A 25,528-nucleotide genomic window follows, 5' to 3' on the forward strand; every position below is an offset into this window, starting at 1 on the left:
CATGCTTGCGATGTATGCTTGCGATGTATCTAGGTGATGGATTGTTTTCATGTTACTGATAATGATATCTTTTTTCATATTTAATTAAACCCATTCCCTGTCTTTAACCAGCATTTGAAAATGGACCGAAAGAGCAAAAAGATACACCACATGGGAAGCAGGAATGTTGGGTAAAAGATTAACATTGTGGAAAGAGGACCCTTGTGTTGGAGAGGCTATTGTTTATCTTGGCTTTTCTTTTGCAGACTAATGTTCATTTACGTTTTATTCATTTATTTTCCGTTTTTCACCAAGCCATAACTGGAAGAACTCAATAGTATTTGTCTGGAAAGATTTGTTTATTAGTCTCTGGAGCGAATCCTTGTGACTCAGAAGGCTTTAAATGTCTAGAGAAATTACAATTTCTTACAGTTATGTATTCTTGTCAGCAATCCTTTGTAAAAAAAATTAATTCATTTTCCTATTCAAAGGTATCTAATAACCAGACTTTTCCTACAAGTGCCTATAACAATAGAAGAAAAGTTCTCTCTAGATATCTGGATGGTATTCTCTAACATTTTGATTTACTGAACACCCACATTCACATAGCATGAGATATCAGCTTGAAAGTGAATAAGGATTGTTATATCTTTAATGTGCTTTCAGCATTGCAAGCAACATCCACTTGGCAAACAGGCCATCTCCTTTGAGTAAATAGCTTTGAAAATCAGCCACAATATATCTGATGAGTCTTAGAATAATTTCTGTGTGCCTGAGATAGGGATGCTTTAGGTCAGTGGTAGGTAAGAATTCTCCTTCTTAGTTAGGCAGAATTCACCTTCTTAATTAGGTAGAATTCACCCGAGTGTTTCAACAGTATTGGGTTCCAGACAGTATATCCTCAAAACCCAACCACTCTATAGTGACAAAATACAGTGTAAAAAATAAATGATTAATGTTGGCCAGCTTGACAAGGTGTATGTTATGGAGTAAAGGGAAACTATTTAAGTGTAAGTGCTTGTGACAGCTCTCTCTCTCTCTCTCTCTCTCTCTCTCTCTCTCTCTCTCTCTCTCTCTCTCTCTCTCTCTCTCTCTCTCTCTCTCTCTCTCGATGTGGAGGCTAGAGAGTTTGAGTCTAAGAACTAAACCTGTGTTGGACATATGGACTTAGTCATGAATATTAAAAAATACAAATACTCAGACATGGATTAATCAGTGATTTCCAGATTCTCGGCCAGGTTGGGAATCCATATGTCCTCAAATTAAGACATCACAGCTGAGTGGAGGACTGCTAACTAACAGATATTTGAAGTACTCGTCCTTTTATTAAAAACATGTCCCTGCCTTGCTGGTAATAGAAAGTCTGTGGGATCCGTCAGGCATGAAGAGTTTTATTATATGTTGGTTGGAAGTCAGCCACTTTTCAGAGTCCCATTCCAGCTCTGGGTTGTGTGCAGTTGTCTTGCCAGGAGCCCAAGTTTATTATTTTAGGAAATACGTATTAAATACCTCTATCATGAGACCAGCTTTGTAAAATCCCCCAGTCACCCGTCTGAAAATATTTGTTTGAATATTATTTAATGTCATCGTTCTGCCTTTGACAGGTTTCACTGCCAGTGTCATGGCTAATGCAGCAGCAGCAACAGCAGCAGTATCCTTTAGGGAAAGCCTTCGAACATACAGGCTTTTTAACGTGGTTTGCTTTTCCTGATTTTACACTCATAGCTTCCTCAGAGAAGTATGTATCAAGTTCTTCTCTCAGAGGTGTTTTTAATTGCATAATGTTTGCTACTTTTAGAGGTCTTTTTCCCTGTCACCTGCAGTTGGCCCTCTAAAAGCTCTCTACAGGGGTCTGAATTATTTTGGCCTATAAAAAATAGAAAATAAAGCCTGTAAATTGTTGAGCGCTCTTAATCAATATACAAAAGTCATTTTAATTCATTAGGAAGGCATTTAAATAAAACATCTGTAGTTTAAGCTATAATAAGTGATGTTAGGCAGTGCCACAGAAAAAAAAAAAAAAACATTTATGTAGTTCATGATTTATAAAATAAACTCTCTTCAAGGGGGTATTGTGGCTTGAATGGAGCAACCACAGAATGAGTTTTAATGTTTCCCTGTAATGTTAGGAAATCAGCTGTGTACTGCTGTGTACTGTAATTCAACCCATTCCATGTATTATTTCTAGTACATTCTGGAACACGGCCCTTCATTTAAAAGTAACTAATTCTATGAGATTTATTATCAGCGATGTCTGTACTTAGACTAGAGGTATGCCACACTTTAAAGTTTTTCATACATCTGATGAAACTTGGTTAGGACATTCTTTATTTATTTTTTATCTGGAGATAAATGGGGGAACCTGTCCATCTGTCTGCCCAGCTGCTCATGTGTCTCAGGTAGGGTGGATGTACTGTAGGTCATCTTTTTTATGATAATGATGGCTCCGTTTTTTATCTACAGCTGTGATGTGTGTTACTAACATACTTGTTCTTTCAGTTTCTGTAAAAAAAAAAAAAAAATAATAATTGTATCTAGCAACTTTATGTATGAATAATGTGTTAGCAACAGTAAAAATTGCCCAAACCATAGTACATTTACTGTACACGGCTGGTAATGTGACCAAATTTTCGATCACTTTAGAAATGCATAGGATGTTTGGTGACAGTTCTCAGGCAAAATTAATTTAGTATAGTAGCCTTGGTCACAAATACAAGTCCCTATGACACAAATTCACAAGGGGTCGGCTGCTGGTGGCTTAAAGTAGTGGCAACATTTCAGAAGCAGAAGTCTGTGTAATTAATCAGCATTTTCTTTCCCAAACATAATAAGAAGAAATTAAAATCCCAAAGAGCATTACAACTGAACCATTTGCAATTCATTATAATTTATGCCTTTTTAAATATCAGGCAATAACTTCGTTCTTCGTCTGCTTTTCTGAGCGGAGCTTAGTGATCACTGACATGAATCTGAGCCAGCATTTGCAGATTTTATATAATTTCCAATTTCAAGCTCAGGACATTTTTTATGTTGAACAAAGATTGATTAATTATATTTACATTAAACTTATTCAGGGTTGTGCCAAGCCAAGAGTGATTTTAATCAAAGACAACGTTTCTACTGAAGCAGCGATTGAGAATAGATACATTTTAAGAGCGAGTAACGATGCTCATGTAAAAAAAAAAGACTTTGCTTTTAAGAATATTTTTGTAAAACACATTTTTTGGGCCATTCTATAAAAACGGTACATTACACTGATAAGGAATCCGTATCAGGCATGGTTTTAGTGGTAGGGGTCTCTGAGAGGCTTGCCTAGTAAAGGCATGGCTGGGTAGTGTGCAGGGTGAAGCATACAAGTTTGCATCATGGCTGTACGAAGGCAAAATTGGCAGGGAGCAGACTCTACTGGCAAGTTATACTGCAAGTTTAAAGTGGACACCTAGAGAAGGCTCTGTCCTCCAGGGGCTTGTAGCTCACCAACATCCGCTGTGGAGCGCCTGGGTGTAAAGAGACAATTGCCTTGATCGTGGGATTGGAGGACCTTCAGTTCTCCGGGGATTGAGTGCTGCGATGATGGAACATAATTGGACATTCTAAATTGTAGAGAAAAACAGGGGCAGAATAATTAGGCACTACATTATTATTACTAAATTAAAGCTTTTTTTTTTTTTTTTTTTTTTTTTTTTTTTTCAAAAATTTAGTCGTCGCCAATTATTTTTACCCCGGTTTTCACCCCAATTTAGCATGCCCAATTATTATCTGTATCCCCGGCTCACCGCTCGCAACCCCCCCACCGACTCAGGAAACGGAGGCTGAAACACGCGTCCTCCGAAACGTGCTCCTTCCAAGCCGTCATTTTTCGCACTGCAGATCCACAGCAATGCTACCAGACCTATAGTGCCGGAGGACAACACAGATCTGGCGGCTCCGCTGCAGAGCCACAGGCGCCCTATCGGCCACAGGGGTCGCTGATGCGCGGTGAGCCGTGGATTCCCCTGCCAACCTAAGCCCTCCCTACCCGGGCAGCGCTCAGCCAATTGTGCGCCGCCCCCTAGGAACTCTCGGTCACGGTCAGCTGTGACATAGCCTGGATTCGAACCAGCGATCTCCAGGCTATAGGGCACATCCTGCGAGGAGCGCCTTTACTGGATGCGCCACTCGGGAGCCCCCAATTAAAGCATTTTTGTGAGAATGGATCTGTCCCAACACACACTGGAGCTCCCCAGTATTATTATTATTATTATTATTACTATGGCTTACATTGCCATGGCCCTTTATAGTTTTGTTCGATGCAAGAAAATATCTTTATAAATGACAAGCAGAACAATCTATACAGTGCATGGGATGTGGTTTTGTCCTTTTCTAGACAGGGAGTGACATCAAATACAGCACCTGTTTTATATTCCTGCACTGTAGTTGCAAGGTAATTAAAAACAATAGACCTCACATATAGAACTGTTTTGGCGTGCATAATTCTATTTTGTAAAACATTGGTTGACATCTGTAGAGCTGGCCTTTCAAAGTTCATGGCTTGAATCTGGCAGGGATCACACAACACAGAACAAAGGCATGTGGAACTTATTTCTGGTAATTCTCAAATGTGACTGGAAGCCAGCTCTTAAGTTCCTGGGAAAGTATATAAAAGGACCTTGCGTATGTAAAAAATATGTTTTTCTAATCTGCATTGCTAGTTTTCGAATGCTGCTAATTATAGCTGTATTATTGTATGGTAAACAAAGTTATTTCCTTTGCCTGTCCTAGGCTGCTGTCTAAACTATTGCTACGTACTGTGTTGTACATCGTGTTTTATATATTTGAAAACATGTTATTCTGGTACACAAAAACACTTTATTGGATGAGGCTAGATAGTACCAGATTTCCTAAAACAGGGCCGTCCAATCACGGTCCTGGAGGGCCAGGTTTGACAGGTTGGACGTTCAATTGGTTCAGTTAAACAATTTAGACACCCCTGTTATAAAACATGTATAAGAAATGAAGCCATCAGAGATTGTCAAAATGCCAGTATATCTTATTTTTGGATGTCGTCCCATGCGTAGAACACTCCCACACAATTTGAAAATTGAAACTTTTTAAGTTTAATGACAGTTGAGTGTGTAATAATAATAATAATAATAATAATAATAATAATAATAATAATAATAATAATAAAACAACTGGAACTACAGTAATGTGTGGTTATTTTTGTAGCTGTTAGGTATATGTCTGGTGGGCTTATTCAGGCTGTAAAATCAGAATTTAAACCTAAATTTAGGTTGAGAGCAGCACAGCAAAAAAATGCACTATATTCTGAAAATAACATTCATAATTATCAAACACATTCCCATTCTACCCCTAAAAGGTGAGGGCTTGAGCAAGACTACTGTGTATTTTTCTTCATAGGTTCAAGCCAACAGAAAACAATAATTTGAGAAGCTTTGGCCAGAATCGCTTGTAGTTTTTAGATAATAGTCTCTTAAAACACATTGAAATGCCTGAAGCTAGCAGAACCCTGTTGAGATAATAACCATAATAAAGTAATAGGTTTTATAGAGTTGGATTTAGTTGAGCAACATTTTTTTTGTCTTTAAAAAGAGAACCATACATGATTAATGAGAACTTGATTTAGTTTCCACAATGCGTGTGTGCACATAAATAAATACATAAGTACTGTGCCCAATAAATGTGTGCCAGCTACAGGTTCTGAACAAGACAGACCTTTCTCTGCATTTAGACCTGATGTATATACAAGAAAGTCTTACTAGCCACAGTGACAATTAGGATGTATGGAGGTTAATCATCTCACACCCACCTTACCTGGTGCCTGTGTAAACATTATTCAATGTACAACCCTTTTAAAGATGCACGGTTCTATCCATGCAGTAGGATAGTTTTGTAACAGTCCAGTCCGTTTTCCTAATATGTTTAATATCCTACCATGTATATTCTAGGATTCACACCTGTTGTTTCTGCTTATATCTTCAAGTGTCATGCTTACTGAAGTGAGGTAGGGGGAGCACATTGCGCTGTGCACTGAATCTTGCGCAGCACTCATATGCTTCCCCGCTTCAATTTTAAGGAGTATTTTCAGAAGCATGTTAGCTAGTTTGTATGCATTGAACAGAAACAAAAACAGAGAAAAACAGAACACATATGAATAGGAAATGAAATAAAGATGACACTGCTTTCATGATTGCCGTGCAGGCATAATTCATGATCTAAAGCGGGTCATGATATAAACCGAGTTTGCCTGTGACAGCACATTATGAGTGCAAGAAAAAAGAAAGAAAACTAACGGTGAATTAAAGAGCAGTGTTTATTTAGTCGGTCTTTACATAAATATAGTTAACTACAGGACAAATACGTTTTGTGTCATTAACTGGAATGAAATCGTTTGTGTCATTATCTAAAAAAGGCATGAATTGTCGACTGATGAGAACTATCAATTAGGCATTGCACTTGGTGTGTTTTTTTGTGAATAAGTATGTTAAAAAGACAAATATGTTGACATTAGTGTTTTGTAACTTAGCTGTATCCCGTTAAGACCGCCCATGCAGCATTTGACAGGCTGCACAAAATGTCAGTTTATCAGCCGAGATGATTATTGGTTGTTAGTTGCACTGGAAATTAATTCTATCCTGTGGTTACTAAGTAAAGCCCGCCCACGCAGCATTTGATAGGCTGCACAAAACGTGACAATAAGTGTGTTTGTGAGATGATATTAAGAGAGGTAAATTCTCAAAGAACAAGTGGTTTTTCAAAAATCGTGATAATAAACAGGGCATGATCTTAAGCAAGGTGATATAAAACGGGTTCATCTGTGTCAAGAAAGTGTTCTTTTTGATAAAGCAGTGTGCACATAAGGCTAAACTGTGGAGGAATGTAATAAACCCAAGGCATTATATTTCAGTGTGAAATTAAACATATCTGTGGGACACTAGAGCTTTAAAGAAAAAAACAAAGCTTGCCATACCAGGAAAAAGCAATCAGTTGACAAGGAAGCTGAAATCGAACCTCAGTGCATACTTGAAGAGTAAAATAACCTGGCTAAGTGTTAGGAAACCAATGGAAAAGGTATTTGGTAACTATGTAAACATGCACAGGATGTGATTTATAGGGCTTTAATAAAAAACATGTGAGAAAGCAGAGAGGGTTGTGACAGGGAAAATGATTCTCTATCAGTCTGAGGAGCTTCTAAAATTAGAAATGTTATGATGAGAATATCACATAGCTCCATTCTGAGTTTATCAGCCACACTCACAGTACAGGAAACACACACTAAATCAGCGTAGTGCTCTGTCACTGGAGACAGCCAAGGAAAGCAGCAGAAGAAGTGAGATACGTGAGAAAGGTACCGTTATACCTTTTGAAAATACTGCATTCATAACGCTTCCATGCAGCAATATGCATATACATTTACCACCATGCTAATTCTATGAATACAGCCGTGCATGGTACGGCTGCAGTTTCTTTGATCAGAATCTTTGGACAGCACTCAGTGACTCATTATACAGCAACTCTCAATCTGGGGACCCCTAGGGTTGCAACACATATATTTAATGTACGAAAGTGATCACTGTTGTGGTGAGAGACAGGCCTTGTGATGCCTACAATACAGGCAATACTTTTACTGCAGGATTAAACAAAAAAATGTGTGAACCACTGCTGTAATATATACTGTCCTGGACAAAGAATAGGATTGCCTTACATGGAGATGGTCCATGAGATCAGGCGGTCAGGAAATATATTCTATTACAATATTTATTTCCAGGCAGTCTGCTTCTGTAAAGCCTAATGCCCTCCAGTGCTGAGGCTGTTGCAGCGGTGACACAGCTTGCTAGTACCAGTGACATCACTGCAGGACCATGTAAGGGCAAAAATAAGACAAGCATCAGATATGTTTACTGCAATTCAACTTTATCTTAAACATAGGACCATTACATCTCAGATTTTAAACATCTGCTCCACATGAGCAAAACAAACAAACAAACAAACTGCAAAATGAAGTGGATCGGTTGTGGAGCAGATTGGTAAGTGACCAGTTCCAAGTGGAAAAGCATCTGATGTTGCCCTAAGTGAAGCCTGGCTGGTTTCCACTATCTGAGATGGGGAAAGCAGACACTTGGCTGTTTAGTCTGCGGGAGAGACCCAGCTGGGCATGCAGAGGGGTGGCAGTTTCAGTGCTAACTGCTAGCATTTTTCAACTTTAATTCCACATAAAAATGTGATGGATTTGGATTATTTGCACGAATCTGTCAAAATGTGTCACGTCTCATTTGTAGTGTTTATAGTCCTGAAAATAAAGCACCCTTTTCAGTTATCCCGTCTAGTTGTGATAAGATTGGCTTTACCCCACTTGGTAATTCCATTCCTGGTTTTTAGCATGTGATGCTGCAGCAGAGCTTTTTAGTGATATTCAACATTTAACCATTTAATATGCTGTAGTATCCATTTAGCATTCGTATTTATTAGGGGCAATAGACACGCAATAGGAGTCTTCTGGACAAATCCTCACAATCCCAGCAACCTTGAGCAATGCTCAGTTTCCTTAAATTAGGTTTATTTGGAAAAGGCTAAAGTCCAAACTCATCAATTGCAGATCACTTTAAGGAGACAAAAGCACCCGTAAAGTGGTAATAACATTATATATTGGGGTTAGTTACATTTTTTTGGCTTTAAGTTTATTTTTCACTGCCTCAGACTATTTGAAGGCTTAGCTAAATTCAGATATAGAGATCTCAGGGGTGCAATAGGGCTGTATTAACTTGTCTATGGCTCTACCCCTTCTGTATGAGACCGGTAGGATTAAATATATGATCCTGCTGCAAATCAGAATGTATTTCTAATACGGAGTGTATAATTTTTCAGAAAACATGTTGTTGCTGTTTTTTAGATCCAAAATGCAGACGATGTCTTAATTGCACCACTGGAGAAGTTCCGCACAGACCAGATTGGAGCAGCAAAAGTAAGTCTTGATTTAATGTGACATTTGGAGTAAGACTGGAAATTGCATTATGATGCAAATATATCCTCTCTGTTTGTTTGGTTCTATGAATGTTGATTTTCAAGTGGCAGCCAAGGTTGCTGATATGATCGTGTTTGTCAGGCTTACATATTGGGTGACAGTCCTCAGTGATGAAAGATTATGTTTCACATAGACTCCTTCGCTCCTTGAGATTCTCATCTTTACACTGTGTTCAACTGTATGACAAACAATAGCGCGAGGAGAGCAACACCTGCAGTTTTTTTTGTTTTTTTTTAATTGAGAACTCACTTTACGTCTATGAAATTACAAATACATCCCCACATAAGGATTAAGACAAGTATTTATAACCTAGTTGCAGGCTTAATATGAGTAATGGGCCTCCAACCTTAATCATATCAGTCCGGCAGTGGCATCAGTGAGATCAGAGCACAGGGCCCAAGGGCTTTTAGACTCATTATAATGTGCTTCTTGCTTGCCTCTGCCAGTCAGCCTTAACCCTGACCTGCACCTTATAAAGAATCAGTCTGGAACTCCATTGCTGATCCAGGGGAGAGCTATCTGAACAGCAGACGTCATCACTATTGCTTTGTGTTTGCCAAATCAATGAAATCCAGCAGTAAGAAACAAACTACTGTACGAAATGCATTCCACATGAAGCCCACAGATCTGTTTGAATAGGGCAGGGTTTGAATGTGAAACACACGTGCCTCTCAAAATAAATGTAACTCTATAAACAACCATTAATAATGTCTATAACTAGGGCTTCTAGTTTTCGGGTTTTATTTTTGATAGCGTGATGTCCCTTTAAACATATTTTGAGCCGATTCGCTTGCTTAATCAAACGCTAATTACCAAAGGAAGCTGTTTCTTTTTACCCTCATATCAGTTAACAAACGACGCACATTGATCTCACCTGATTCTATTTAAACCTGCATTTCGTTCTGGCTCTGATCACTGAATTCAGTTTATTCACTTCCATTTCGTTAGTTTCTATTATTATTATTATTATTATTATTATTATTATTATTATTATTATTATTATTATTATTATTATTTATTTCTTAGCAGACGCCCTTATCCAGGACGACTTACAATCGTAAGCAAATACATTTCAAGTATCACAGTACAAGTAATAATACAATTAAGAGCAAGATAAATACAATGACTTTGGTTCAAGCAAGTACAAGTGTGACAAAATACAATTCAATAATACAGCAGATAACAGTGTCAGTAATAGTTACATCAGGATATGATTAAATACAAAATACTACAGATTAAACACTTGGCAGATTACAGTACTCTGAAGTACAGGATTAAATGCAGTAAAATAGGGGGCAGATAAGAGCAAGCAAAGCGCATTTAAGGAAGGGTGATAAGTGTCCCAGGGGAAAAACAGAGGAGTTCTACATGTGCTGTCTGAAGAGGTGAGTCTTAAGGAGGCGCCGGAATGTGGTCAGGGACTGGGCAGTCCTGACATCTGTAGGAATAGTAGTGCGTTGCTAATTTAAACAATCTGGTATTCAGTTAAGACTTAACAGCTATTAATTAAGGGTAAAAGGGAGGGAGAGAGATGGAAAATAAAAACCGAAAACTAGAGAAGCCCTATCTATAACCTAAATGCAGGCAGGAGAACTTAAATGTACATTTTGGGTTGGTTTTATGTATTTTCCCTGCTAGTATGATCAGGTAATTTATCTTTTCAGAAAAAAATATTATATAGAAAACAATTATTCAGTGTGATCTTTGCAAGGTTTTAGTTTAACTTTGTAAACTAGGCTGAATTTAGACAGGTTTCCCTCGCCTATAATTGAATACCATAATTAGATGAAATGATGGTTGAGAAGGGTATGCTCTGTGTTCATTAACACGGTTTATTAGTGGAAGATGATGAGGGATGTATTGAAGCTGACACAGTCTGTATCTCAAAGAGAAAGGTCACCATGAGGTTCAATCATATTATCTATCGCCCTGCGTTTATTTCTATTACTAGGAAAACGTGCTGCTTCTTGCTTAGCTTTGCCGGTACCGTTGTTCTTTTTATTTAGTCCTGTGCACATATGGTCTGTCTAATTTATATGATGTGTAATCTGGACTTTAGAAACACTTTAACCATTAGCTTCACTTTGTGTAACCAAAAGATCGAAATCGAAAATCAGTTGGTTTCTTTTTACTGATCGATTCAGGGCTGACGATCCTTTTCTCACTGACATCAAAACTGTTGTCTGTGAATCCTCTGGATTTAGAAGAATATATATTTTTAAAGATACACAGGAGAAGGGATGTGAGTGGGAATGTTTGTGAAACTGAAAAATCACACACTAGAAAACCAAGCTTGTTTTTTTTTTTGTCCAGCTGTATAAGGTTTAATATAAATCCATCTCTAATTGTCTTACAGTGCATGTTTTTCCTATCATTGCCCCCCCGCCTCCCCTGCATCCATCTCTCCTGTGAAAGTGCCTGTCAGGTTACCTGTGTTGTCTTGCCTACCAGGGGAATACTGGGTTCAGTGCAATTCAATACAATACCATATGTGTCTTGCACCTCTGTGAAATAACACCTGGAAGCGCTGAAGAATAATACAAAAACCTTTGAGCAAAAGCAAGAAACTGTTCCTCGAGCTCGTTAAATGAGGGAGGTGCGAGTGTGTTTGTTGACAAAACATAGACATGTGGCTCAGTTGAAATAGCACCTTCCCCTCCCTTGTACCAACACAAACAGTCAGCCTCTTCTCCCTCCCAAGGGTCTTTATTTTACACACAGCAATTGTGTCTTGTTTTTCCTTTTATCACTGCTATTAAAGAGGCTGTAATTTATTTTCTTCCTTTATTTCTTTAAAACGTTTCCTATGAACTGTTCGACCTCCGCTAGACAGAATTTCTTTATTTATTTTTTGCCCGTGCAAGATAAAAAGGACCTTGTATCGCGAGGGGCTGTCCGAGCTTCCTCAAGGCTGGGAATCCTGATAGATTGCAGAAACTGACCCCTGCATTGCTGCTCAAGATGTTGGGAAAAGTCAAGTGAGCTAACTGGGAAAGGATGCAAGGCATGGAACAACTTCCCTTATTTGGTCATGATGGCCGGCTGGTCTCCAGCTGGCTCTGTTAGTGAGGTCATTCAGTGATGTATTTTGTCTGCTTGGGCCAAACTGAAACATTTCTCTTAACTGACTCCCCCCCTTCGAGCGGTCATTGGGAATGTTTGAGCAGCATTTATTCGAATGGTCATTGACCTTTTTTTGCAATCTTAAATGGATCAAAGGCATTAGGAGCTGGATCAAGACAAAAAAATAAATGGACAGTTAATTGCTTTTCTTCTTAAAGTAATTATTTTGCTACTTGTTGTACCAATTAGGCAACCGGAGAATTGATTAAAACCTTCTTAAACTGTCTTTGATGTTGTGTTTATTATTCAGCATATGCATGTAAGCACAGTGGTTTCGGTTGTGTTTTTAGTCAATTTGAGCTAATTTGAGCACATTTTTGAGTGATCTGCCTTGGGCTTTATGTGGCCCTATTAACTGATTCAGAGATAAAGGTTACATTCTGTCATGAAAGACAACAGAGAATCCATGAACTTGAGAGAGGATTCTTGGGATTTAGGTGGCACTTGAAAAAATCTGGAATGTCAACAAGGAACAATGTGAAGGAGAACAATTTCAGCAAAATCACAGGCCCAGAAAATGTCAGCTCTGACTCTGTTGCTTTCTAATTACCACAGTTAATCTTCACCATCCAAGTTATATTTTTTTCTCAAAATGTGTGTTGCATCAACTGCATCTATATGCAGAGCATTATGTAGTTCTTATGGGCATCAGTGAGTCTGTTAAACCTGCATCCGAAATGAGTTTCCATAACAGTCAAGGATTGCCAATAAACGGGTTGTAAAACCCTTTGCTGGAGTAATGGGTGAACTTTGACCTCCATTGCATTGACACTTTCTTAGAACCACCCCCGCTTGAACGTTTGACATTGTGGGTAGTTTTCTTTTTCTCTTGTAGGTATACAGTATGTAGCTGATGTGGGAAATGACAGGGGAAGTGGTTTGGTCCATATAGGGGAACTGAAGTCATATCATGTTTATAACTTGTTAGGTTTACTGTGTCAAAAGTGACTATTGGCTGACTGCACAGAGAATATTTATTTGTATCACATGAGGGATGTTTCAATTCAGTTGGTTGAACAGTGTACTGAATATCGTGTCCACCTGTGATATAGGATTTTGTGACAAAGATGTTCCAAAGACAATAGATGTTGCTGTGACTGATATCACAGTTGATCTTCTGTGCATTACTGTTACTGCTGCAATTCAATTTATTGTTAATGCTCTTTGCAATAGCCATCACCAATGAAAATATGCTGTACTACCATTGTACGTACAACCCTCCCCCTCCCCCACCCCCACCCACCCACCCACCCACCCACACACACACACACACACACACACACACACACACCCACCCACCCCCACACACACACACACACACACACACACACACACACACACACACACACACTGTTTTTATGTTTCTGTAGCTTTTGCATTGTCTTCGTTTATAACCATCCTTTGAACAGGGAAAAACTACATCAGTTTCTCAGTTTTGTTTCTTGTAAACCTGACAGATTTATTGAGATTCACGTCTGAATCAAAGTTATTAGATATGATTTAGTCACCTCCTTCAAAAAACAATTAAGCAAAACTAAAATATAAAGAGTTCTATATCTTCCCTGGAAGTGAAATAAAGCTGTCAGATGTCTCTATACAAATGTGATTTTACTGGGTAGACTTCTAATGTGGATGAAAGAGCTTTGTTCTCTGCCTAAATTAAAGCTTAACAAGATGTTCAAATCTTTGTAGCTGGGAGTGAGTGTTGTGTGACAGAACAGGATGGTGGATACATGGGGAGCAAACAGGTGTCCACATAATATGTCCACATAATATGTTTATCTGTTTTGCTTCCTTAGATATAATGGCGTTTGCATACAGATGTAATCCCCTGTGGCTACCCCCTAAGTTGTAGCAAGATCTTGCCTATTTGGCTTGCATAGTGATGCAGTTGCATCCATAGTTAGGGACTTTTCAACAGGAAGTTTCGACTTGAAGTCTTCCTCAGTGTCTTCAATAAGTGGGCTTTTAAAGGGAGTGGAAGCTTGCGTTCTTACAGCTAAATCCAAACAAACTAAACAAAGAAAGGTGTTGTTTTTGCATGCGGGGCTGGAGGAGACTGTGGGACACTCCCAGCTTAAAGATTTAAGAAATTATTTAGTATTTTACAAGATTGTCTTCAGGCTGAATCAACTTCACATCGTGCATGTTGGTCTGCTCAGGCCTGCTCTTTTTAGTTCCTGTTTTTTTTTCTGTCAGCATTTCAGGTGTCTTGCTAAAGGAAGTTTTTGCGGAGAATGAAAATAAAAACCATGAGGATATAATCATTTCAGCTGTTGCATGTTAACTTAATTCATACCCTTAATATGTAAAAGGTGTTATATATCGTGTTAATACTCAAAAGTGTTTATACTTTCAAACACTGTTGGCAGGTAATAAATGTGACATTTTACACAAGGCAATGCTCCACCTAACACTTCTTTATTTCCAGAAAGCTCGCTCTAGTGGACAGGGAGGTGGACTTGCTACTGTTTTATTCATCTTCTAAAGTTTTAACCTTGACATTAAACAGTCCATTACTTGTTCATATTGTAGTTATTTATCGACCACCTAAGTCAAACCTGCTATTTCTGACGGAATTTGGGGATCTGCTATCTATATTGACAGTCAAATATGACATTGATTCTGATTCTAACTTCTTGGAATTTTTGAGGCTACTAGATTCCTTAGATTATATCCTGCGTGTCAAAGGTTCTACGCATAATTGTGGCCATACTTTAGATCTGGTAGTTTCTCGTGGTTTAGCTGTTAAGAATGTTTTAACCCTAGACCTTACTATTTCTGATCATCTTGCCATTATTTTTGAGGTGAATCTGCCAATCTACAAAGACTGTGGACCGTACATTTAAATCCCAGGTAATTAATTCTTCAACTGCTGTTAAGCTTTCTGATGTATTGAGCTCATTACCACTCTGAGTCCTTATCAGTAGATGAGCTGGTTAATACCTACAACACCACCTTGACTAGTATCTTAGATACTGGAGCACCAATCAAAACTTGGAGAGTGTCTTTAAAAAAAAGCTCACAGTGGTTTAATGATACAACTCGTAAGATGAAATATGAGGGTTGTAAACTAGAACAGAGATGGCAGGAATCTAAACTGCACATTCATTACATCGCATGGAAGAGCCACCTGGTTAAATATAGGAAGGCTCTGGCATTGGCGAGATCATCATATTTTCTAATTTAATTGAAATTTCTTTAAAAATTAAATAATACTAGACATCAGAAATTAGATTCCACAGACACCTTCTTTAAGGAGGACTCCATCACAATTTTACCAGCTATACCTATTAAGGCTACTATGGAGGCTTTTTCTTTGATTACCTTACAGGAACTGACAGAGCTAGTTTGACACATGAGACCTAGTAATGCTCTCTTGATCCTATTCCTACAAAACTATTAAAAGATGTTCTTGGTGTTATTAATACCCACATTTTAAAAATTATAAATGGTTCACTTTCCTCCGGTATAGTTACCTCATCACTTAAGGTAGCTGTGGTAAAGCCTATTCTTAAGAAACACAATTTGGACCCCAAAGTCCTCAATAACTATATCTCAACCTACCATTCTTAGATAAGGTTCTAGAGAGAATTGCTGAAATTCAATTACAAACATTTCTAACTCTTAATGGTATAGTCGAGACGTTTCAGTCTGTTTTTCGTGCTGCACATAGCATCAAGACGGCCCTTATCAGAGTTGTGAATGATCTGCTGATAAGCTTTGACTCTGGATTTCCATCAGATTTAATTCTTCTAGATATAAGTGCTGCCTTGGATATTGTAGACCGTTCCATTCTCCTGAATCGTCTTGAAAGCACAGTGGGACTGTCTGGCCTTGTCCTATCCTGGTTCAAATCTTATCTTTCTGATAGGTTTCAGTTCATCTCTATTGGGGAGGTCAAATCAGCATTATCGGAAGTTGTCTGTGGTGTTCCACAGGGCTCCATTCTAGGTCCCTTGTTGTTTTCATTATATATGCTACTGTTAGATGACATTATCCGCAGACACAGAGTGAACTTCCATTTCTATGCTGATGATACCCAGCCATATCTGTCCCTAAAGTCAGGAATTTCTTCTGCCTGGGTGTTGTTACCTACTTGCCTTACAGACATCAAGCATTGGATGTCACAGAATTTTCTAATTTTGAATTCAGACAAAACACAGAACCAACTAAAAGGAAATGTGGGACTACATGAGCTCGACCCTTGCAGTCTCTCATCAAAACTTAAACTAGAAATTAAGAGTTTGGGCTCTTCTTTGATCCTGATCTATCATTTGAGACTCATATTAGGGAAGTTACTAAAGTGTCTTTTTACCAATTATTTCCGTATATCTGGTGCCGAGAGACTAATGAGTGTTGTAATGCACTTTTTTCTGGTGTCCCAAAACGTGGTGTCCCGCTTGCAGCTTGTTCAGAATACCGCCGCTAGAATTCTGACTAAAACCAGGAAAAGTGAACATATTACCCCTGTTTTGGCCTCTTTACACTGGCTACCTGTGCAGTATAGAATTGATTTTAAATTTTTTCTGGTAACTTACAAGGCCCTGACTGGATTAGCATCTAGTTATTTGCAGGAGTTACTGAGCCCATATCTTCCAAACCGCACTCTGAGATCACAGGATGCGGGGCTGCTGGTTATTCCTAGGGTCAATAAAAGCAACACTGGAGGTAGGGCTTTTTCTTGTAGAGCTCCAAAATTATGGAATGCTCTGCCTTCATTACAGTTACAGTTTTCAAGTCAAGACTAAAAACACACTTTTATAAAATGGCTTTCTTATCTTAGTGGGTTTTAATGTAACTTTAAAATTGCTGCTTTTGTATTATTATGTGTATACTGTTATTTAAATCTGTTATTTAAATGGTCTGATTGTGGCAGTTGTATGTGTGACATGCTCTACAAATGTGCTGTGGTTTGTTCTTTTTTTCTGCTATGTACTGTACAGTGCTTTGTGATAATTTTGTATAAAAAGCACTATATAAATGCAATAAATAAATAAATAAAATAAATATTACATGATTACTGGGACTGGTTCAGTTGCTATTTTTAGAAGACGGTTTTATGTGCAGAACGCTTCTGTCACAGTTCACAGTGCGGCAGATGGCATTCTATGGTAGTATACCAAAAGCATAAAGATATTTTTATATTCTGACCAGTTTTCCCTTTTCGTGTGATGAAACCTGTTAATTTGTACATGGTCTGTGTTGCGTGTTTTTTTTTTTTCTTACTGAACTAAATGCACATTTAGGGTTCATTTTCAAAGCTAACAGTAACTTATGTTGAGTCTCTGTTAATAGTTAGGTAATACACAGTTCTGAAATTTAAAAGATGAATCACATGTTGTGCTAATTATAAACACACCCTTTCTATTATATATTATGCAATACTATTCTTTTTCGGCATCATATTCATTTTTATTGACTAACAATATGCATAGATTTAAGTATTAGTAATATATATTATGTGTTTAACCCATTGCAAATAGGGAAATGAAAAACAACTTTACTAATAGTGCTTTGTTGGGGGTATTTATTGTATGTTTGTGTTGTGCCATTTTTAAACATCTTTAGCAAAAATTAAAGAGTGGATCATAATGTGCGGCTGAATTTTGTCATTGACATAATTGTTTAAAACGATTTGAATGGCAGACACTGGCTACATTTTTAAATGCCTTCCTGATAGCTCAGTAACTACAAAACTGAACTGTGCATTCTCAGTAAAAACAGAATATACAGACCTTCTGAATAGTTAATGGCTTTCCCACTTGAACATTAACAGAGTCCGTTTACAGGTATCCTGGTGTCTACAATTATTAATGGTTATGACCATCATCAAACCGCAAACCTCTGCAGGATATAGTATGTGCACAGGGATGAAAATGAATGCTGAAGATAAATGCCCAGCTGGCGGTTGACAGTACAACACGCAAGATAAATTTGCATGAGCTGGAGCTTAAAAGGGGAGCCAACTTTGTATGCATTAATAACATATATCATTTAATAAAAAATAAAAAAAATCTGAATTATAAAGGCTATTTAAAGATTTTAAACAGAAACGACTGAGGTTTTAACAGCACTTTCAAAATGTTTTTTTCTGAACCTAATAACTGTTTAAATCCTTATAAACCTTAAAAGTCATTCCCTATTTCATATCAGCATTAGTACAGTTTTTGCTACGCCCCTATTTTCATTTGGCACTGTTTTATACCTGCTCTCAGCAGTTTAAAAGAAGTGCAACTGCTCTTATGTCTAACAAGATTAGTTAAAATAATACTAGAACTGCAAAGCTGAGGTGGTGGTATGATGCGGATGATGACCAATGAGACGCTGATACTCCGTGGGATCCTGTTATGTTATTATATTGAGCAAATGGGGGTTACACAGCAAATTGCTTTTCTATTCTGGTGCTTGTTATGGGATCTTTGAAGTTTTAACAGAGGTGGTAGGTCCTCAACAAGCCAAGCATGTTTCTTATAAAAAGCAGATGCTAACAATTATCCAATATCTAGCAGCTGGTCTTATTAACAAACTCTCATAAACAAACAGAAGCTGCAGGGAATTAAAATGTCCTAATAATTGATTGAAACCTGACCACGACTCCTCTTTCTGTTTTTTTTTCACATGGTGCATCTCATGGTCATAGGGTTAAAGTACTGTTAGAATAATAGCATAGTGGTGGGACGCTGTTGACCACCTTAAATTGGGACCCTCTGCACTGTTAAATTTGTTGGGATGCTCTGCACTGTTAAATTTGTTGGGACACTGCACTGTTAAATTTGTTGGGACCCTCTGCACTGTTAAATCTGATAGTGGTTAAATACTGTACCTTTATGAATGCATCTTCACTGTGAAGTCACATATACCCACCTATCATCCATTGTACAGCTATGGCCAAAGTTGTGCATCACCTTCTAGAATGAATTCATTTTGCTTCATAAAGTCAAATGAAACCTGCTGAAAAATGTTATGTTAGCATATTGAATTACATTCCGCTTTTAATGAAAAACTGACACATTGAAAAATGTGACATTTTGAAATCTAACATTAAATACTGTACTACTAGTTTCCAGTAGACTTGCAATATCATGTTGTAGTTTATTTGATTACATGATGTTAAATAAAAGAGCTGAATTATGTTCACATATTTTTTTGTTGTTGTTGTTGTTGCCAACTATGTCTCAATCCTAAAATTCTGGGTGATGTAAAACTTTTGGCAATAGCTGTAGGCATCACTGCCAATTTTAGATGGGCTTCAAGAGGGTTCAAGAGGTTGGCTGGCAGCTGGTGAATCAGAACTTGGTGGAGCTCTGATCCTATAGGCAGGACGTAGGCTGGAGATATTCTAGTGGCGATTCGAGAAGCAATGGGAGAAAAATTTGGAGTGGAGCTATGGAAAAGACAGCTGATAAAAACAATGAATTCATGCATGCAGCATAAGGGCATGGTTACATCCCTCATTTCTGGGACTGTAAACTAATAAATCAAATATTCTTATACAGGCTCTAACTAAATGAAAGACAAATCAGCAGTATTCATTTTCAATGCATCTAGAGACATCCAGCTCGGTTCAGTGTCAACACAAAACCTTGTCAACAAACTTTAGTCATTACAGCCAAACTAAACATTTCCAAGCATGCTTGAACAGTGCCCTGCTAATGACAGTCTTTATGACTGAGCTGATAATTAGACAAACACCATGGCAATATTGGTTTAAGTAATTCTTATTTTGAATACAGTCAGATGTAGAAGGAATGTCGTTTACTAATGGTAGGATGTGCTGAGTGCTTTGAACCATCCATTACTGACTGTCTGCTGATGTTTGTTCTCAGAGTGGGACTGAGATGTTCCTGTTCTAAATTCTTCTCCTCTAGGCCCTGTCTACAGATGGATTCTGTGGCTTGTTCATTAGGGCACAACACTCAGCTTCAAAGCTTCTTAAAACACAGTAAAACCATTTTGCTGCGTCCACTCATGTGCAGTCACGCACTCTAAAACATTCCTAATGGCAAATGACCACTATAAAAGCCAGGGGGAGACAAGGCTTACTACTCAACAGGGGACTCCAGTAATTGGTTCCTACTTCATGACGCCAAGTTCTTTTTTAGTTTGCTTATATTAGCAAGTGAGTAACTCCTTATAAAATTGTACTATTGTAAGGTAAATATGCTTGACATTTTTTCAGTTTACAATGTTTATACTCGGCTTTTACTGTGGTGTCCTGGTTTTGGGGTTTTGTTTTGTTTGTTTGCATTACCATAGTCAGATTTACCTTTAATTTGTGAATACTGGAGATGTGCACAACATTGGAGTTTTACTTTAGTTGTACCAAAGAGTAGCTACACTATACAGGGAGATACTGTAAATGGGTGATTTCAAGGGATTTGGGGAGATTTTTTAATCCTGTGTTGAATCCTGTGTTTTAAAACCTGTATGCAGTAAGAAATGAATGGGGTCCTGTGGCAATGTGCCCCGCCCCTGTGTGCATATTATGTGTGTGTGTGTGTTATGTGTTGTATGTTGTGTGCGTGTGTAAATTTTGGTGTATAGTCATTGGTACACAGGATATAAACAGGTCTGTGTTTCACGTGTATTTAAAAAGTGTAGATTTGTATTTAGGCACGGGGAGGGCACAAATCACTTCACGTGCTGGTTAAATGTAATATGTAAGCACGGGGTTGCACAGAATTAATTCACGTGCTGGGATTCAAGTGAATAATTAATTAGTAATTGAATCCCAGCACAACAGTATATATAGAGACACGTAGCATGCAGTCGGGGTTGGGTGTTCGGTGAGTGGAGAACGGGATTGGAGACGGAGGTAGTAATTGTTAGAATAATAATAGTAAAAATAGTGTTTTCACTCACCGTGTTTGTTCGTTTGTCTGTGCATCCACCGTTTGTGTGTTAGTACGTTTTGTTTGTCCTTTTGTTTTGGCTCGAGTGCCGTGTCCTGTGTTTTGTTGTTTCAAACCTTTTATTTTCTGTTCCGTTATTAAGTGCTGAGCGCAATCACGCGCTCAGCTTTATCAAAACCCCATCTCTCTGTTTATTTATTTCCTGGCTCTGGTCTGACACCACCCACTCCGGCCGTCTTTGTGACAGGTCCTCAGAGAGGTTTCTTATGAAGTCAAAGAGTCTGATCTTTCTGCAGTCATTTGAAATCCTTGGATTGTATCACTGCCTCCCTAAAGCATGTTACAAGGCGTAGGTTATTTGCGTCCAATCTGTTGCTTTCTTGACACTTACATGAAGCTTGTCCACATTCATTTTAGTCCTTTGGTATGTACCCCACTGTGTGATTCCCCGAATCTCTAGTCTGCTGTTTTCTGAGGCTGTTCCTTGGCTGCCAAAACATGGATTTGAGGGTTTCACAGGGTGAGGGAACAAGGTGTACAATCACAGGCAGGTCCACGAACGCATGTCTCAACACCTGTACAAAACGCCTACTCAGTATTGCTAAAGTACTTCCTGAAGTGTTCTACCTCTTCTACAGCACAGCACAGGAGTGGATCATTATTATTATTATTATTATTTATTTATTAGCAGACGCCCTTATCCAGGGCGACTTACAATTGTTACAAGATATCACATTATACATTATTTCACATTATACAGATATCACATTATTTTACATACAATTACCCATTTATACAGTTGTTTTTTTTTTACTGGAGCAATCTAGGTAAAGTACCTTGCTCAAGGGTACAACAGCAGTGTCCCCCACTGGGGATTGAACCCACAACCCTCCGGTCAAGAGTCCAGAGCCCTAACCACTACTCCACACTGCTGCATCTCTGTCCCTGGCATGCTGTAGTATAATGTAATAAATTAACTCCAAGAGATGAAAAACCACTTTCCTCCTGCAAGTGGAAATTAACAATCAGGAAACTATCTGCTGTTATTTTATTAATGGACCTTTAAGTTTTATACGGCATCCCCTGTGCAGTGTCTTGAGGAAACAAATGTGGAATATGAATTCAGTGTGTGTTGGACATCAAATGTCAGCTTTTTAATATAGAAATATAAAAATCCCTCTTTGACAAAGAGAAACACATGTGCTAAGTAATCTTGTCTTGACATGACAGTTCGTTCTGGTGCAACTTTATCCAATACAATCTAATGTCTTGAGTAAATAGCAATTTAGCAGCAGGAATCTCCCTAATTCAACACCTTATGTATTTAGCGGATCAGTCATTTTCTTCAAACAGGACTCATGCCAGTGACATCCCAGCTTGTTAATTACCATGTATGCTGTCCAGATGACTTGGTGTGCAGAATGATTGGCTTGTCTGGAAATGCCACAAGTTTGGTTTGTAGCCCAGTACAGTAGCTTAGCGTTGACCTAGCCTTTAAAGGGGAAGAGCTATACTAAATATGGAGTCATATTTTCACTCAACTGTTTAAATAACTCCTATTTTTCTTAAAAGGGATTTTATTATTTTATTTTTACAAAAACTAGAACCAAATAATAATGAAATGTATATACTGTATCTTACACTCAATAAGTAGTTTATTCCTCATTCTGGCTTAAATATGACCCACCATATTGTAGACTGCAATGGCACAAGATTGCCATCTACTGGTTTTACAATCAAACTGCAATTGTAATAAATAAAGAAGATATTATAATACAAATTATTTTTAACATAGGAGTAATTGGGTTTTTGTACAATCAATCCCAATGCTGGTCCTAATTAGGGCCAATATGCATTTTAATATCATTCATGTTGGTGCATTGAATGTAATGAATATTTTTCTGAATCTTTTTCAGGATGGAAAGAAGAAATTTGACAAAGAAAGTGAGAAATACTATTCAGTATTAGAGAAGCACCTGAATTTGTCATCAAAGAAAAAAGAGACTTTGTTACAAGAGGTGAGCAGATAACACTTACATTGTGCAAGCATAATGAAACAGACAGACGCATGTGCACCACTGAACGAAGCACATCCCCCCAAGAGACACGGATATGCTTTGTAACGTGTATTACACTTGCACTGAAAATAATGGGATGCGTTCATTCAATAGAGAAATGCATGCATATTACAGCACTATGGAAAAGGCCTCTTCAGCCTGTACATTTTACATTCAAGTTACTTATGTTTTTGTATTGCTTTATTTTGTGAAAGATTCTGTTTATACACAATGGTCAATTGATCTGAATAATTGCAAAACAAATGTTTGGATCATTAAAATAGGTGGTCTTTGTGTACCAAGGTATGAAGCTCAAACATCTAACATTGCATGTAACTTTCCCAAGTGTATTTCTGTCTGTAAAAGTATGTAAAACAGATCAATTGAACACACATGCACAGAGTAACCCCAATGCATTGCTTAATTTAAAAAATATATTTATTATCTTTTTAATTGCATAGGTTTGATATTTCTTTTTTTTTTTAGAAATGTTTTTTTTTTTTTGTTGAGAAGTTCATATTGAAGTGTTCTGTCTTTTCTCACTGCACAGACAAAAATGAAACATTTTTCTTTCATTTGCAGGCAGATACCCAGATTGACAAAGAGAGGCAAAATTTCTACGATGCTTCCCTTGAGTATGTCTTCAAAGTTCAAGAAGTCCAAGAAAAGAAGAAGTTTGAGTTTGTTGAACCAGTAAGTGGTTTAAAGTAAAGCCACGTGTTATTTCACAATACAAAAACTGTGGTGTCAATGGTACAGAACCATTGCGTTACCAGTGAAGAGCATTTGTTAAGTCAAGTCAGAGCTGGGGTAACCAGTGCAGCTTGATTATGGGGAATTGTGATGCATACTTTGATCCTGTTTCTCAACAGGCAGCTGGTTCCTTCTAGTACAGTAAATAGTCTAGTTCACTAGTTGAATATCCCAAGATAAAATTACTAAATTAGAATAGAAAAAAAGCTGTTTAAAGCTGTTCTTATCTAAGCCAGCATATAAAGAGTAGGTTGGAAATGCTGAAATGCTGCCAAAGTTTGGCAAAAGTGTTTTGAAACTCAAGCAGCATTTGACAAGGTGGTATGTTGTGATGTTCACGCCTGAACTCAATCCACTTAGTCTCCTTGTGATGCTTATACTAATGCTTGTGAAGCAGTAACAACAAAAAATACAAATAAAATCCTGGATGACCCAAAATAGAATACTTTTTTTAAAGCTGTTTCTCTCAATAAGCTGCTCTCAAGATCAGGAGTTTGAGTGTCATTAACAGTGACTTCATAGACAGTGGCCTGACCGAGACCCCACCACTGGCATTAAGGGAATGTCATTTATCATATGGCTTCTCCTTGCCGGAGAGGACAGATTTCAAAATGGTGCCGTCTACCTGCTGAGACATAGTATTGTGGCACAGAGCCTCAGTGCTGCATCACTGTGGTTTGTCAGGAGTGTAGTGGCAGTTCATTTAGGCCCGTCTTTATTAGAAATTAGGGTTTTTTGCTGGAAAGAGAGATTGGGTATGAAGTGTAGGCTTAAGGGGACATAAAGGCCTGGCCAAAAATGCTATTTTATAATACATATATATATATATTTTTTTTTTTCAATACATATATATATATATATATATGTATTGAAAGGGTCCACATAACCCATGTTTAAAAAAAGTTTGATATGCTTGCAGTACTGCTTTCACAAGACACCTTATCACAAAATGACCCTGCTGACCTGCAAGTTTTCCATTGCTGAGAACATTGGAAATGTAGGAAGGTGAGATGGGAGACCTTTGACTGGTCTGTTTACATTTGGGCAATTAGGGCATGTGAAAAGCACAACTTATGGGAAGATAGGTCAACACTCCTGGAAGGCAGGACCCAGAATGGAGGCACGTTTATATAGTATACCAACAGAACTCCACAGTAAGCATATGTTTGCATTAACGAGCCTGCTTAAATGTATTGATGCTTTTTAATACAGCTGTTAAAATACAGCCCAACCGTAAAGCTGCAAAATGATTATTTCTTTCTTCATTTCTTTCTTTTACATTTTGAATAAAACCTGTGTGTAGATTCTACCTCTATTGTTATGTAAATACCTAGCTTGAGCTGGTTGAGCATGGGCCTGAATTCTCATAAACAGTTCTGGTTTTGATTATGATTTGATGCAGGCACTGTGTGTTCTTTTGGAAAGTTCTGTATCCTTTTTTTTCCCCCAAATGTGCATTTTGTTGCCCAGTCAAGGCGTCTGAGCAGACTGAACATCTTTCAAACTACAAGGATGAAAGTTGAAGGGGAAATTCTACCCTTGCCAAAGTTGCTTCTTAAATATGTTTTTAAGCCCAACGTACCTAAAGAAAAGGCAACATTTAATATACCACAACACAAAGGCTTGTTAAATTACCTGGGGGAGGGTTACACAGCTCATTACTCAGGACTGGAGTGGATTTTTGTCTTTTGATTTGTTTTAAGTGGTACTTAAAATTCTGCAAGAAAATTTGATTTTTC

The 25,528-nt window shown here is 37.9% G+C and overlaps 1 protein-coding gene across 2 annotated transcripts in view; it reads left to right on the forward strand.

Annotated features, from left to right (window-relative positions):
* Window positions 1-25,528, forward strand: part of LOC117962479 (rho GTPase-activating protein 42-like) — an 81,925-nt gene that overhangs the window by 38,502 nt on the left and 17,895 nt on the right. For both annotated transcript variants that reach the window (XM_059030949.1, XM_059030950.1), the window contains exons 4-6: window positions 8,870-8,941; window positions 22,896-22,997; window positions 23,619-23,729. In XM_059030949.1, the coding sequence (XP_058886932.1) occupies window positions 8,870-8,941; window positions 22,896-22,997; window positions 23,619-23,729 (285 nt within the window). The remainder of the gene's footprint in view (window positions 1-8,869; window positions 8,942-22,895; window positions 22,998-23,618; window positions 23,730-25,528) is intronic.

This window comes from Acipenser ruthenus, chromosome 9 (assembly GCF_902713425.1).
Source record: "Acipenser ruthenus chromosome 9, fAciRut3.2 maternal haplotype, whole genome shotgun sequence".
In the NCBI taxonomy this organism is placed as follows: Eukaryota; Metazoa; Chordata; class Actinopteri; order Acipenseriformes; family Acipenseridae; genus Acipenser; species Acipenser ruthenus.